This window comes from Myxocyprinus asiaticus, chromosome 27 (assembly GCF_019703515.2).
Source record: "Myxocyprinus asiaticus isolate MX2 ecotype Aquarium Trade chromosome 27, UBuf_Myxa_2, whole genome shotgun sequence".
NCBI classification, from domain to species: domain Eukaryota; kingdom Metazoa; phylum Chordata; class Actinopteri; order Cypriniformes; family Catostomidae; genus Myxocyprinus; species Myxocyprinus asiaticus.
The window spans coordinates 8,239,480-8,253,313 of record NC_059370.1 but is presented as its reverse complement, the minus strand read 5'-3'; the positions used below and the strand labels follow the sequence as shown (position 1 = coordinate 8,253,313).

Sequence of the window (13,834 nt, the reverse complement as noted above, 5' to 3'; positions counted from 1 at the left end):
TAAAACAATCTGTCTGCCTGTCATAACACTGGTCAGAACCCAATTTTGTATGTGTTTATCCCCTATTTTGATGACTGCCCCATCGCCTAAAATACAGAGTCTGGAGCAAAACGAAACCCAAGTGCCCAACATCACACACAAAATTCTGAACCTTCAACCAAAATTCTTGGATCTTAACTCCCCCCCAAAAAACATGGGTTGTATCTCTATCTTCTGATTGGCATCGCCAGCAGGTGGGTGTGTCTTTAAGACCAAGCCTATACAATCTAGAGGGGAATAGAATAGAATCGATGTAAAATCTTGAATTGCATAAGGCGCACCCTTGCATCTCTAGATACAGACTTGATGTTTTTTAGAATCCTAGCCCAGACTCCCTCCTCCAATACCAAGTTTAAATCTTTCTCCCATAATCTCTTGATAGAAGTTAAAGCTCCATCCCCCAGACTCTGAATTAACAGGGAGTAATACACTGATACACTGAAAAGCAGTAATCACCACTCCCAGAGTATCTGCCGCTTAAGGGGGGTGTGTGCTACTCCCAAAAATAGTACAGAGCAGGTGACGAAGCTGTAAATACATAAAGAACTGAGATCTGGGGATCCCATAATGTTGAACAAATTTTTCCAAGGATCTCAACACTCCACTCTCATATAGGTCACCGAGTGTATTAACCTCCCTCACAATCCACTCTGACCAGCAGAAAGGGGACTTATCAATACATAATTTTGGGTTCAGCCATAAGCTCGAGGCAATATTTAAATAAATGTCTGAATTAAACACTCTGGACACTTTTGTCCATACCGAGTGTAAATGCGAGATAACGGGGTGTAACTTAACTTCACCGGTTAGTTTGATAGAAAGGCTTTGCAATGGAGAAATAGGGGCAAGAAATTCCTGTTCAATACAAAACCAGGGAGGGGCTCTCTTAGGTGGAAGTGACCAATGAGCCAAATGTCTCAGACTGAATGCATAATAATAAAACAAAATCTTGTGTAGGCCTAGCCCACGTTTGTCAATCGGCCTATGCACTTTACTGAAATATAATCTGGGATGTTTACCATTACAAATGAAGCACTTCACTATGCTATCAAATTGCTTGAAATAAGAAAGGGGGACATCTATGGGAGAGACTGTAGCAGGTAGTTGAATTTTGGAACACAATTTATTTTAATAACATTAACCTTCCCAATCATAGATAAATGTAATGAAGCCCACCTGTCCACATCGAAAATCTTTTTATTAAGGGGTCAAAATTAACTCAGACAAATTTGATAGCAAATTTGTAATACCTTCATCAGTATATGAAGACGTGGAACTATAAAGATCAAGACAGAATTCTTTAAAAGCATTATTAATATCAATGGCCAAGGTAAATATTTCACCACCAGCAGATTTCACTGAGGGAATAGTAGAAAAAGACTCTCTCTGCTTAATATATCTAGCCAAAAGCTTCCCTGCCTTGTCTCCCGACTCAAAGTATGACTGTCTAGCCTTGAATAGCCAAAACTCCACCTTCTGCGACAAAATAGTATTATATCTGTATTTCAGTCGGGTCAATTATCTGAGGCCATGAGACGACATTCGGCGCTTCAACTCTGCCTCGGCATCTTTAATATTCCCTATTAAAAGTTCTCGTGCTTTGGATTTTTTGGTGAATGAGGCATACTGTATGATCCGACCCCAAAGAACCGCCTTAAGTGCCTAACAAGCCACGCCCACAGAGGATACCGAGGACCAGTTGGTCTCCATATAAACATTGATTTCAGCCTTTAACATTTGTTGGAATTCAGGATTTTGCAGAAGGGATACATTAAAGCGGCAACTATATGATTGATTTTTCTCCGTATGTGGCAACACCTCTAAACTCACCAGGGCATGATCTGAGACTAAAATGTTTCCAAATGAGCAATCAACAACAGATGAAATGAGGGACTTGGATATATAAAAAAAAAAAAAATCTATTCTAGAATAAATCTTATGGACTGATGAAAAAAAATTTATAGTCCCTACCAGATGGGTTCAAAAGTCTCCAAATATCTGAAAGACCAAGATTTTAACACATCCTTTGAAGCGTCAATGTTGCACTAGGGGGCTTACACACTTTTGCTTCACTATGATCAAGGACTGAGTCCATCAACAGATTAAAGTCACCTCCCAATATTATATCATGAGGGGTGCCAGCAGCTTGCAACATCCCTTCAAGATCTATAAAAAAGCCCTGATCATCAGCGTTAGGTGCGTAAACATAAGCCAAAATCAGCCTTTGCCCCTGAATTTCTGCTAAAACAATAATGACTCTTCCTAATTTATCATTAATCTGTTTGAGACATTTAAATTGTAGATGCTTACTTAGTGTAATGACTTCCCTGCTCTTACTTGAGCCAGCACTAAAGAAAACATGTCCACCCCATATCTTCCCAAATTTTTCAGCTTCCTGCGGGGAAAGATGCGTTTCTTGAAGAAACACTATATCATATTTCTTACGTTTAAAAAAAGAAATAACCTTCTTTTTATGGGTGTGCCCCAACACATTCACATTCCACGTGGAGAGAGATATTACACTCATATTAACATTTGACATTTTGACATATTAGAAAAAATAGATTGTGTCAAAAATAAAATTATAAAGACCACATTCCAACATTAGGGCAACAATCAGACCCCAAACTTCCCCCTGAACCAAACAATCAGAAAAAAGAAAAACGTGCACATTAACCCCATGCACGTCCATCCCTCTAAACTCAAACAGTCCATGTACACCTACGAGAACCCCCACGACAACTTTGCCATTGGATTGCTCAAGTCCAGTGTTTCTATACAAATTTTGAGAGCCAGAATTACACAACAGAAGATAATCTATAAAACAAACTCCAGCCAACAGGTGGAATAAACACACAGCACGTGTAGATTCATCCACATAACTGTTCCGAAGGTGTGTTCCTCCACAAAACAAACTCCAGCCACTAGCGGATCCAGCACAAAAAAAAAAAAAAAAAAAAAAGCTGTTCAGTCTCCTCGGGCAGTCAAACGAATGTTCAGTGAGCCAGCCCATTCGACTGCTACATGAATGCAACAAATGGCCCAATCATTCCAATGTCCTGCAATAAATACTCCTCAAAACAAACTATAGCCAATAGGAGGCATAAGCACAAAGAACATGCAGATTCATCCATAACACTGTCCCGAAGGAGTGTTATTCCACAAAACATACTCCAGCCGCTAGGCGGAACCAGCACAAAAAGAAACAAAAAAGGCACCCAGTTTCCTTGGATGGTCAAGTGAATGTTCAGTGAGTCAGGCTCACTTGGCTGCAACGTGAGAACCACAAAATAATTTACTCAGTCCATTGACTTTATGAAGGACATGGCTTGCTGGGGACATGTAAATATTTTGTGGCCATCCTTAGTATCTATTCTCAATTTGGCTGGGAACATCAGTGCAAATGCGTCCTTCCGTTGATGTAAGAGTTTCTTGCATTCCTTGAATCGATCACGTTTCTCTCTTGTTGAATTCGCAAAGTCTGAGAACAAGAAAATGCTTTGGTTCTTTCAAGAAAGCCTACCTTTACTCCTCGCCTCACGTAACACCGAGATCTTTATCGGATGATCTCAGAAATTTGGCCAGAACTGATCAGGGCCTGTCTCCCTCAGCGGATCGCTGAGCCGGAACTCTGTGCGCTCGCTCAATTTCCAGCTTATTGCCTGTTATGTCGAGCAGACTCGGAAAGAACCCGTCCAGGAATTCCACCATATTCTGACCTTCTGCTCCCTCAGGAATTCCAACAATTCGGACATTATTTTGTCGGTTACAGTTCTCCAAATCTTCCAGCTTCTCCCAGACGCACTCCAAATCCGCTTTGGTTGCTAGCCTTTTGGAATCGTACGCACGACTCCAGGGGTGGTAGTCAGTGTCTTTACTCGTTGAGCTACCCAGGCCCCTGAGGGAATATTTTTGTAATTTTTGTGTTCCACAGAAACAAACAACAGCACACGGATGTGGAATGACATGAGGACGAGAAATAATGATTTAAATTTTTGGGTGAACTATGCTTTTAAATCATTCAAAGGATTTCAAAATGACTTTATTCTGCTTCACTGCCACTAAACTCAAGGGATAGTTCACCCAAAAATGAAAATTCTTTCATTATTTACTCACCCTCATGCCATCCCAGATGTGTATGTCTATCTGTCTTCTGCAGAACACAAATGAAGATTTTTAGAAAAATATCTCAGATCTGTAGGTCCATATGTAAGTGAATGGTGAACAGAACTTTGAAGCTCCAAAAATGGACATAGACAGCATAAAAGTAATACATATGACTCCATAACTCACGATATGAAAGGTGTGGGTGAAAAACACATTAATATTTAAGTTATTTTTTTACTATAAATCTCCACTTTCACTTCCATGTTTTTCTTCTTTTGTTTTTTGGTGATACATATTACTCATGCATATCGCCACCTACTGGTCAAAGGTGGAGATTTATAGAAAAAGAATTACTTAAAAATGTATCTGTTTCTCACCCACACCTATCATATCACTTCTGAAGACATTGATATAACCACTTTTATGCTGCCTTTATGTCCTTTTTGGACCTTCAAATGTCTGGTCACCATTCACTTGCATTGTATGAATCTACAGTGCTGAGATATTCTTCTAAAAATCTTCATTTGTTTTCAGCAGAAGAAAGTCTAACACATCTGGGACGACGGGGAGTAAATGATGAGAGAATTTTCATTTTTGGATGAACTATCCCTTTAAATACTAGAGGGGTGACTGATAATAAAGATTCATATGATGCATAAATTGTTAAGAGCTTTTTCTAAATAATGACCTTGACAAAGATGCGTGAAGGCAGGAAGCGGCGCAGTAGTTGAGTTGAGATGTTTGGAAAGCGCAGCAGGTTGATGTTTAGTTGAGGGATAAGCTGATATCCCGCCATCAGAGGATAGAAGTTATACAACATCTCCTGCTCCGCACCTGGCAAGATCCTCATTCGCACCTACACACAGAAATAGATATTAATACGGATAAATATATCATGATATACTAATGTTTATGGAAAGGGATTTAAAAAAATTACACAAATAATTAAAGGTCCTTAAAAATATGTCCAAAGTAAAAGTAAGCCTATCAAACAGTTATATATTTTGCAATGAGGCCATTTTTATTGTCTTTTTGCCTTTTTTATTAGATAGGACAAGGTAGGACTGACAGGAATATGGGGGAGAAAGAGGGGAAGCTGGATTGATGTATGACCTAAGCCAGACTCGAACTCATGTTCCCATGAGCACAACAGCAAAAATAACAAATAAATAATAATAAAAAATATGACTTAAATGTTCAGCATCATGTTTTAAAATTCAAACTAAAAATGAGCATTCTTTTTATTTAAAGGACTAGTTCACCCCAAAATGAAAATACATCATTTACTCCCTCTCATGCCATCCCAGATGTGTATGACTTTCTTTCGTCTGCAGAACACAAATGTAAATGTATAGAAGAATATTTCAGCTCTGTTGGTCCATACAATACAAGTGAATGGTGGCCAGAACTTTGAAGCTCCAAAAAGCACAAAAAGGAACCATAAAAGCAATCAAAATGATTCCAGTGGTTTAATCCATGTCTTCAGAAGTAATGTGATAGGTGTGTGTGAGAAACAGATCAATATTTAAGTTCATTTTACTATCAATTCTCCTCCCTGCCCAGTAGGTGGCGATTTGGACGAAGAATGTGAATTGCCAAAAACAAAAGAAGAATGTGAAAGTGGAGATTATTGTAAAAAAGGACTTAAATATTGATCTGTTTCTCACCCACACTTATATCACTTCTGAAGACATGGATTAAACCACTGGTATCATATAGATTACTTTTATGCTGCGTTTATGTGCTTTTTAGAGTTCTGGTCACCATCTAATTGCATTGTATGGAACTACAGAGCTGAAATATTCTTCTATAAATCTTCGTTTGTGTTCTTCTGAAGAAAGAAGGTTATACACATATGAGATGGCATGAGGGTGAGTAAATGATGAGAATTTTCATTTTTGGGTGAACTATTCCTTTAAACATGATAAGCGCTTGATTCCATTTAGTTTGTTAGAATTTTCACTGGATCATCTGGTTATTTTTCCTGTTTTCAACAAATAAAAATGTATTCATTGACAAAAAGAGAAAAACAAAGGTTTAACTGATTTAGTTTAGTATTCATTCCAGGGATGTCCTGATACCATTTTTTGGACAATGAGTACCAGTATTTCTTATTCAATACTTGCCGATACTCAATACTGTGAGACTGATGATTTGAGGACAGCATGTATAATATGTTTCAGCAACTGTTACTCAAAGGACATCATCAAAAAAGTCATTTGTAGCTGTCACAATTTTTTTCCCAAAAACCTTTTATTTGATTTTTATTTTATTTTTTCTGTATTCTGTATTCAACAGATAACTCATTCATAAATTATATTAATGATAATTACATTTTATCATCAAAATGGTGTCTAAATAAACTGAATAATTATTACTTAACTAAATTAATTTTCAATATAACATTGCATTATTTTTATCAAATGAAGTGCTTTTATTCAGAACCTCACAGCACAATCCGAAATACAACATTGGAGTTATTTATTGTCAAATAAAGTGCTGCACAACAGAGCATCACAGATGTGTGAGATATTGCTTAAAAATAATACAATGACTATTGATTTTTATTTATTTATTTATCCCCTTTTCTCCCAATGTGGAATGCCCAATTCCCACTACTTAGTAGCTCCTCATGGTGGCGCGGTTATTCACCTCAATCTGGGTGTCGGAGGACAAGGCTCAGTTGCCTACGATTCTGAGAACGTCAATCCGTGCATCTAATCACGTGGCTCGCTGTGCATGACACCGCAGAGACTCACAGCATGTGGAGGCTCATGCTACTCTCCGTGATTCACGCACAATTTACCACGTGCCCCATTGAGAGCGAGAACCACTAATCGCAACCACGAGGAGGTTACCCCATGTGACTCTACCCTCCCTAGCAATCGGGCCAATTTGGTTGCTTAGGAGACCTGGCTGGAGTCACTCAGCACACCCTGGATTCGAACTTGTGACTCCAGGAGTAGTAGTCAGCATCAATACTCGCTGAGCTACCCAGGCCCGCTATTGATTTATTATTATTATTAGTAGTATTCCTCTTCTTCTTACAGTGAATATTACTGTAGCATTGGAATCAGAATATCCATAATTAATTTGTCAACTGAATGTGTGTGAAAGGATCATGAAGTCACTGAGGCTCTTGGATCCCTCTGCACTGACCTGTTTGAGTCCACTAAACATGAATGCGTCGCTGGACTCCACGCTGACCTCCACATCCTGAACCAGTCCGGTGCGGTTCTCCAGATGATACCGAACCGGTAAAGACTCACGCACGCGACCAAATGAGGGCAACTCTAGAACAAAACAAGTGAGCGAACAAGCAGGATTAACGATATGATAGCAGACACTGAACTGAGAATCACCTCTTTTGGAGGTGTTCGGCACACTGAGAACCGATGTTCTGCTGACACTGAGCATGCGTGTGATTGGGGGCGAAATGTCTGTTTTTGGTGTATTTTGATGAACAGCAGAAAGTATAACAAATAAAACATACTGGAAATATATTCATGAGTTGATTGTATTACTGTTTTATCAACGTACAAGTGATCCACAGAAACAGAAACAGACTATAGTGAAAAAAACTGAGAAAGCACACAAGACTGACTCCAGTGACTGCTTTGAACTCAAATATTAAACCTTACTGTGTGTTGATTTGACTGACCTGCGTGCACATACAGCGGGATGTTCTCTATCATTACGTGTGGCAGAATAATGCTCGTTCTCACCACTAATGTCTCAGCCACTGCTGACTTTCTGGAAACAAACAAAGATTGCAAGATAAGAACTTTCTCTTATGATGTCATCATTCCTCTGGGAACACATAATGAAAATCTATAAATTTTGATTTGTCACAGCAAGAAATTAAAGCTGAAGTCTGCCATTTCTGCACCACCAGCGTCACCAAACGGAACTGTAAAACACATCAGTTTTCAAACAGATAAAAGAAAACTTCCCGCCAAACAGATTGTCCCCACCCCAAACTCATGCCATTGGTCGAGCCAATGTTGATGTGGACGCTCAAACAAAAAGAGAAATGTTTTGTTACAACTTTAGGTGAAATCCACCTACAAATGGGTTACTTACAGTTGACTCTGCATATTATGCTGGGATACTGGAAAGAATTTAAACATAACATCAACTTAAAGAACTCCAGTTTGAATGTACACCCTTTTGTTTATATTTATACTCATAAAAAGCAGTTCAAAGTCTCATAATAGCATGAGAAAGGAATTATCACATTCAGTGAACTACACACAAACGTTTCATGATGTCAAAGGTTGTGTTGTTACCTCTTCCAGGAGATGATGTACTGTCCTGAGGCGACAGTGCTGGTGCCGTTTTGAACAGGAGGACATTTGAGCAGGAAACATTCACTGGCGCACTCGCTGGTCTGCAGGGTGACTGAACACACAACAGAAACAATCAAATCTGTGAACTGGAGAAACAAATTTTTTATCATTTAATTTTGAGTGGAATATGGAAATATTGTTTTCACTACAATGTGCCCAGTGTTGAACAGCCAATAAGTATGTCATCAAATTAATAATCGGTTTGTTAAAATTAAATAAAGCATTTGGCATTATATCATAGGGGTCTATTGTCTTAAAAGATGACAATTTTCGAAATATAATTTAGTGATGGTAAGTCTGATTCTTTTCCATGAACCGGTTCTTTTGGACGGTTCGTTTTAGTGAAACGGTTAAAAAAACGGATTCACCAGTTCTTTTACGTCATCGTGTAATGACGTCACTGTACATAAGGCTAATACGCTGGCGTCGCAGAATACACGGCCAAACACATTTAATAAAGCCATATATAAGCGCATATTGCTGATTATGACATTTAATTTAATTCAGTTATAATAATAAGGGTGTTTCTTGTCATCAGTGTTTCATTTGGTGATCTTACAATACATCCTACATTAAAGTACCCAATACTGACACTGATATACAAATGCAGATGTTCTATATTTCTAAAGCATATAAAGTAACTAAACTAGTCTTAATTAACTCCCCATTTTTTACAGAAACCATGATCCAGCTCATAACAGCTTCAAATATAATTTGCATGCAAAATACTTAATAGTAAAATACGTTTTCATCTCTCGATTGAAACGTTTCACGCCCATTCAAGTCCTCAGTTCACGCATGCTCATCAGCAGCTCACTGTTCATCAGTTCTCAGTATTATGTCCAAAAGAGGCGATTCTCAGTTCAGTGTACTGTTGACACGAGAGCTGCTGTTCCCGGATCAGTGTACTGTTGATTCGTGAACTGCTGTGATCGGCTCAATGTACTGTTGACTCGAGAGCTGCTGTTCCTGGATCAGTGTACTACTGACTCGCGAGTTGCTGCGAATGACTCGATGTACTGTTGACGCGAGAACTGCTGTCCCGCGATCAGTGTACTGTTGACGTGAGAACTTCTGTCCCGCGATCAGTGTACTGTTGACGCGAGAACTGCTGTGAGCGACTCGATGTACTGTTGACTCGAGAGCTGCTGTGAGGGACTCAATGTACTGTTAACGCGAGAGCTGCTTTCCCCGGATCAGTGTACTGTTGACTTGAGAACTACTGCGAACGACTCGATGTACCGTTGACTTGAGAGCTGCTGTTCCCGGATCAGTGTACTGTTGACTCACGAGCTGCAGTGAGCAACTCAATGTACTTTTGACTTGAGAGCTGCTGTTCCCAGATCAGTGTACTGTTGACTCGCAAACTGCCGTGAGCGACTCGATGTACTGTTGACTTGAGAGCTGCTATCCCCAGATCAGTGTACTGTTGACTCGAGAACTGCTGTGAGCGACTCAATGTACTTTGACTTGAGAGCTGCTGTCCCCGGATCAGTGTCCTAATGACTCGAGAACTGCTTCGAACGACTCAATGTACCGTTGACTCGAGAGCTGCTGCGAGCGACTCAATGTACTGTTGACTCAAAAGCTGCTGCGAGTAACTCAATGTACTGTTGACTCGAGAGCTGCTGTCCCCGGATCAATGTACTGTTGACTCGTGAACTGTTGTGATCGACTCAATGTACTGTTGACTTGAAAGCTGCTGTCCCCGGATCAGTGTACCGTTGACTCGAGAGCTGCTGTCCCCGGATCAGTGTACTGTTGACTCGCGAACTGTTGTGATCGACTCAATGTACTGTTGACTTGAAAACTGCTGTCCCCAGATCAGTGTAATCAAATCAAATCACTTTATTGTCACACAGCCATATACACAAGTGCAATGGTGTGTGAAATTCTTGGGTACAGTTCCAATCAACATAGCAGTCGTGACAGTGATGAGACATATACCAATTTACAATAACATCAAATTAACACAACACAATTTAAACATCTGTTATACACATAATTACACTCAACAATATACAAATAATAACATACACTGTACAGTATACAATACGCTGTTTTTGTTTTTTTTTGTTTTTTACTGTATAGATACACATTATTCAATAAAAATTAAAAATTAAAATATATATATATATATAAAAAAGTAATATATATATATATATATATATATATATATATATATATATATATACAGGTGCATCTCAATAAATTAGAATGTCGTGGAAAAGTTCATTTATTTCAGTAATTCAACTCAAATTGTGAAACTCGTGTATTAAATAAATTCAATGCACACAGACTGAAGTAGTTTAAGTCTTTGGTTCTTTTAATTGTGATGATTTTGGCTCACATTTAACAAAAACCCACCAATTCACTATCTCAAAAAATTAGAATATGGTGACATGCCTATCAGCTAATCAACTCAAAACACCTGCAAAGGTTTCCTGAGCCTTCAAAATGGTCTCTCAGTTTGGTTCACTAGGCTACACAATCATGGGGAAGACTGCTGATCTGACAGTTGTCCAGAAGACAATCATTGACACCCTTCACAAGGAGGGTAAGCCACAAACATTCATTGCCAAAGAAGCTGGCTGTTCACAGAGTGCTGTATCCAAGCATGTTAACAGAAAGTTGAGTGGAAGGAAAAAGTGTGGAAGAAAAAGATGCACAACCAACCAAGAGAACCGCAGCCTTATGAGGATTGTCAAGCAAAATCGATTCAAGAATTTGGGTGAACTTCACAAGGAATGGACTGAGGCTGGGGTCAAGGCATCAAGAGCCACCACACACAGACGTGTCAAGGAATTTGGCTACAGTTGTCGTATTCCTCTTGTTAAGCCACTCCTGAATCACAGACAATGTCAGAGGCGTCTTACCTGGGCTAAGGAGAAGAAGAACTGGACTGTTGCTCAGTGGTCCAAAGTCCTCTTTTCAGATGAGAGCAAGTTTTGTATTTCATTTGGAAACCAAGGTCCTAGAGTCTGGAGGAAGGGTGGAGAAGCTCATAGCCCAAGTTGCTTGAAGTCCAGTGTTAAGTTTCCACAGTCTGTGATGATTTGGGGTGCAATGTCATCTGCTGGTGTTGGTCCATTGTGTTTTTTGAAAACCAAAGTCACTGCACCCGTTTACCAAGAAATTTTGGAGCACTTCATGCTCCTTCTGCTGACCAGCTTTTTAAAGATGTTGATTTCATTTTCCAGCAGGATTTGGCACCTGCCCAGACTGCCAAAAGCACCAAAAGTTGGTTAAATGACCATGGTGTTGGTGTGCTTGACTGGCCAGCAAACTCACCAGACCTGAACCCCATAGAGAATCTATGGGGTATTGTCAAGAGGAAAATGAGAAACAAGAGACCAAAAAATGCAGATGAGCTGAAGGCCACTGTCAAAGAAACCTGGGCTTCCATACCACCTCGGCAGTGCCAAAAACTGATCACCTCCATGCCACACCGAATTGAGGCAGTAATTAAAGCAAAAGGAGCCCCTACCAAGTATTGAGTACATATACAGTAAATGAACATACTTTCCAGAAGGCCAACAATTCACTAAAAATGTTTTTTTTTTTATTGGTCTTATGATGTATTCTAATTTTCTGAGATAGTGAATTGGTGGGTTTTTGTTAAATGTGAGCCAAAATCATCACAATTAAAAGAACCAAAGACTTAAACTACTTCAGTCTGTGTGCATTGGATTTATTTAATACACGAGTTTCACAATTTGAGTTGAATTACTGAAATAAATGAACTTTTCCACGACATTCTAATTTATTGAGATGCACCTGTATATATAGAATGTACAGTATTGTACTGTATTGACATTCAGGCTGTTGGTTGATAGTCAGTTGTTAAGAGAGACATAATATAATAATAATAATATAATTTATGACAGTCCAGTGTGAGATATAAGAGTAAGGGTAATAAAGTGCAGTGCTGATGTATATTGATCATGAGAGATCAAGAGTTCAGAAGTCTGATTGCTTGGGGGAAGAAGCTATCATGGAGTCGGCTGGTGCGGGTCCTGATGCTGCGATACCGCCTACCTGATGGTAGCAGTGAGAACAGCCCATGGCTTGGGTGGCTGGAGTCTCTGATGATCCTCCGAGCTTTTTTCACACACCGCCTTACATATATTTCCTGGAGGGAGGGAAGCTCACCTCCGATGAAGTGTTTGGCAGTTCGCACCACCCTTTGCAGTGCTTTGCGGTTGTGGGCGGTGCTATTGCCGTACCAGGCGGAGATACAGCCAGTCAGGATGCTCTCCACAGTGCAGGTGTAGAACCGTGTGAGGATGTGGCGGTTCATTCCAAACTTCCTCAGCCGTCTCAGGAAGAAGAGGCGCTGATGAGCCTTCTTCACAACGACTTCAGTGTGGACGGACCATGTGAGTTCCTCAGTGATGTGGACACCCAGGAACTTGAAGCTGCTGACTCTCTCCACTGGTGCTCCATTGATGGTGATGGGACTGTGTTCTCTGTCTTTTCTTCTGAAGTCCACCACAAGCTCCTTTGTCTTACTGACGTTGAGGGAGAGGTTGTGCTCCTGACACCAGTGTGTCAGAGTGTGCACCTCCTCTCTGTAGGCTGTTTCATCATTGTCAGTGATCAGACCTACCACCGTCGTGTCATCAGCAAACTTAATGATGGCATTGGAGCTATGTGTTGCCACACAATCATGTGTGTACAGGGAATACAGGAGTGGGCTAAGAACACAGCCCTGTGGGGCTCCAGTGTTGAGGATCAGTGATGAGGAGATGTTGCTGCCTATTCTAACCACCTGGCATCTGCTTGACAGGAAGTCCAGGATCCAGCTGCACAGTGAGCTGTTTAAGCCCAGAGCCCGGAGTTTCTCATCTAGCTTGGAGGGCACTATGGTGTTGAATGCTGAGCTGTAGTCTACAAACAACATTCTCACATAAGTGTTCTTTTTTTTCCAGGTGGGAGAGAGCAGTGTGTATTGTAGATGCAATGGCATCATCAGTGGAGCGATTGTTGCGGTAAGCAAACTGCAGCGGGTCAAGATTGAGTGGCAAGACAGAGCAGATGTAATCTCTGATTAGTCTCTCAAAACATTTGCTGATGATGGGGGTCAGAGCAACAGGACACCAGTCATTTAAGCAAGTTATTTTTGATTGTTTTGGAACAGGCACAATGGTGGATGTTTTAAAGCATGTGGGGACTACAGACAAAGAGAGGGAAAGGTTGAAAATGTCCGTAAAAACACCAGCCAGCTGGTTCGCGCACGCTCTGAGGCCCGCGGCTTTGCGGATATTCACCCATCGGAAGGATCGGGTTACATCCGCTACAGAGACGGAGAGTGAACTAACCTCTGTAGCTTCAGCCGC

The 13,834-nt window shown here is 40.2% G+C and overlaps 1 protein-coding gene across 1 annotated transcript in view; it reads right to left on the bottom strand.

Moving 5' to 3' along the window:
- LOC127418026 (trafficking protein particle complex subunit 11-like) overlaps window positions 1-13,834 on the bottom strand; it is a 47,063-nt gene that overhangs the window by 2,221 nt on the left and 31,008 nt on the right. The window contains exons 26-29 of the mRNA XM_051658341.1: window positions 8,436-8,547; window positions 7,808-7,899; window positions 7,306-7,439; window positions 4,835-5,002 (exon numbers count right to left, since the gene is read on the bottom strand). Of these exons, the coding sequence (XP_051514301.1) occupies window positions 4,835-5,002; window positions 7,306-7,439; window positions 7,808-7,899; window positions 8,436-8,547 (506 nt within the window). The remainder of the gene's footprint in view (window positions 1-4,834; window positions 5,003-7,305; window positions 7,440-7,807; window positions 7,900-8,435; window positions 8,548-13,834) is intronic.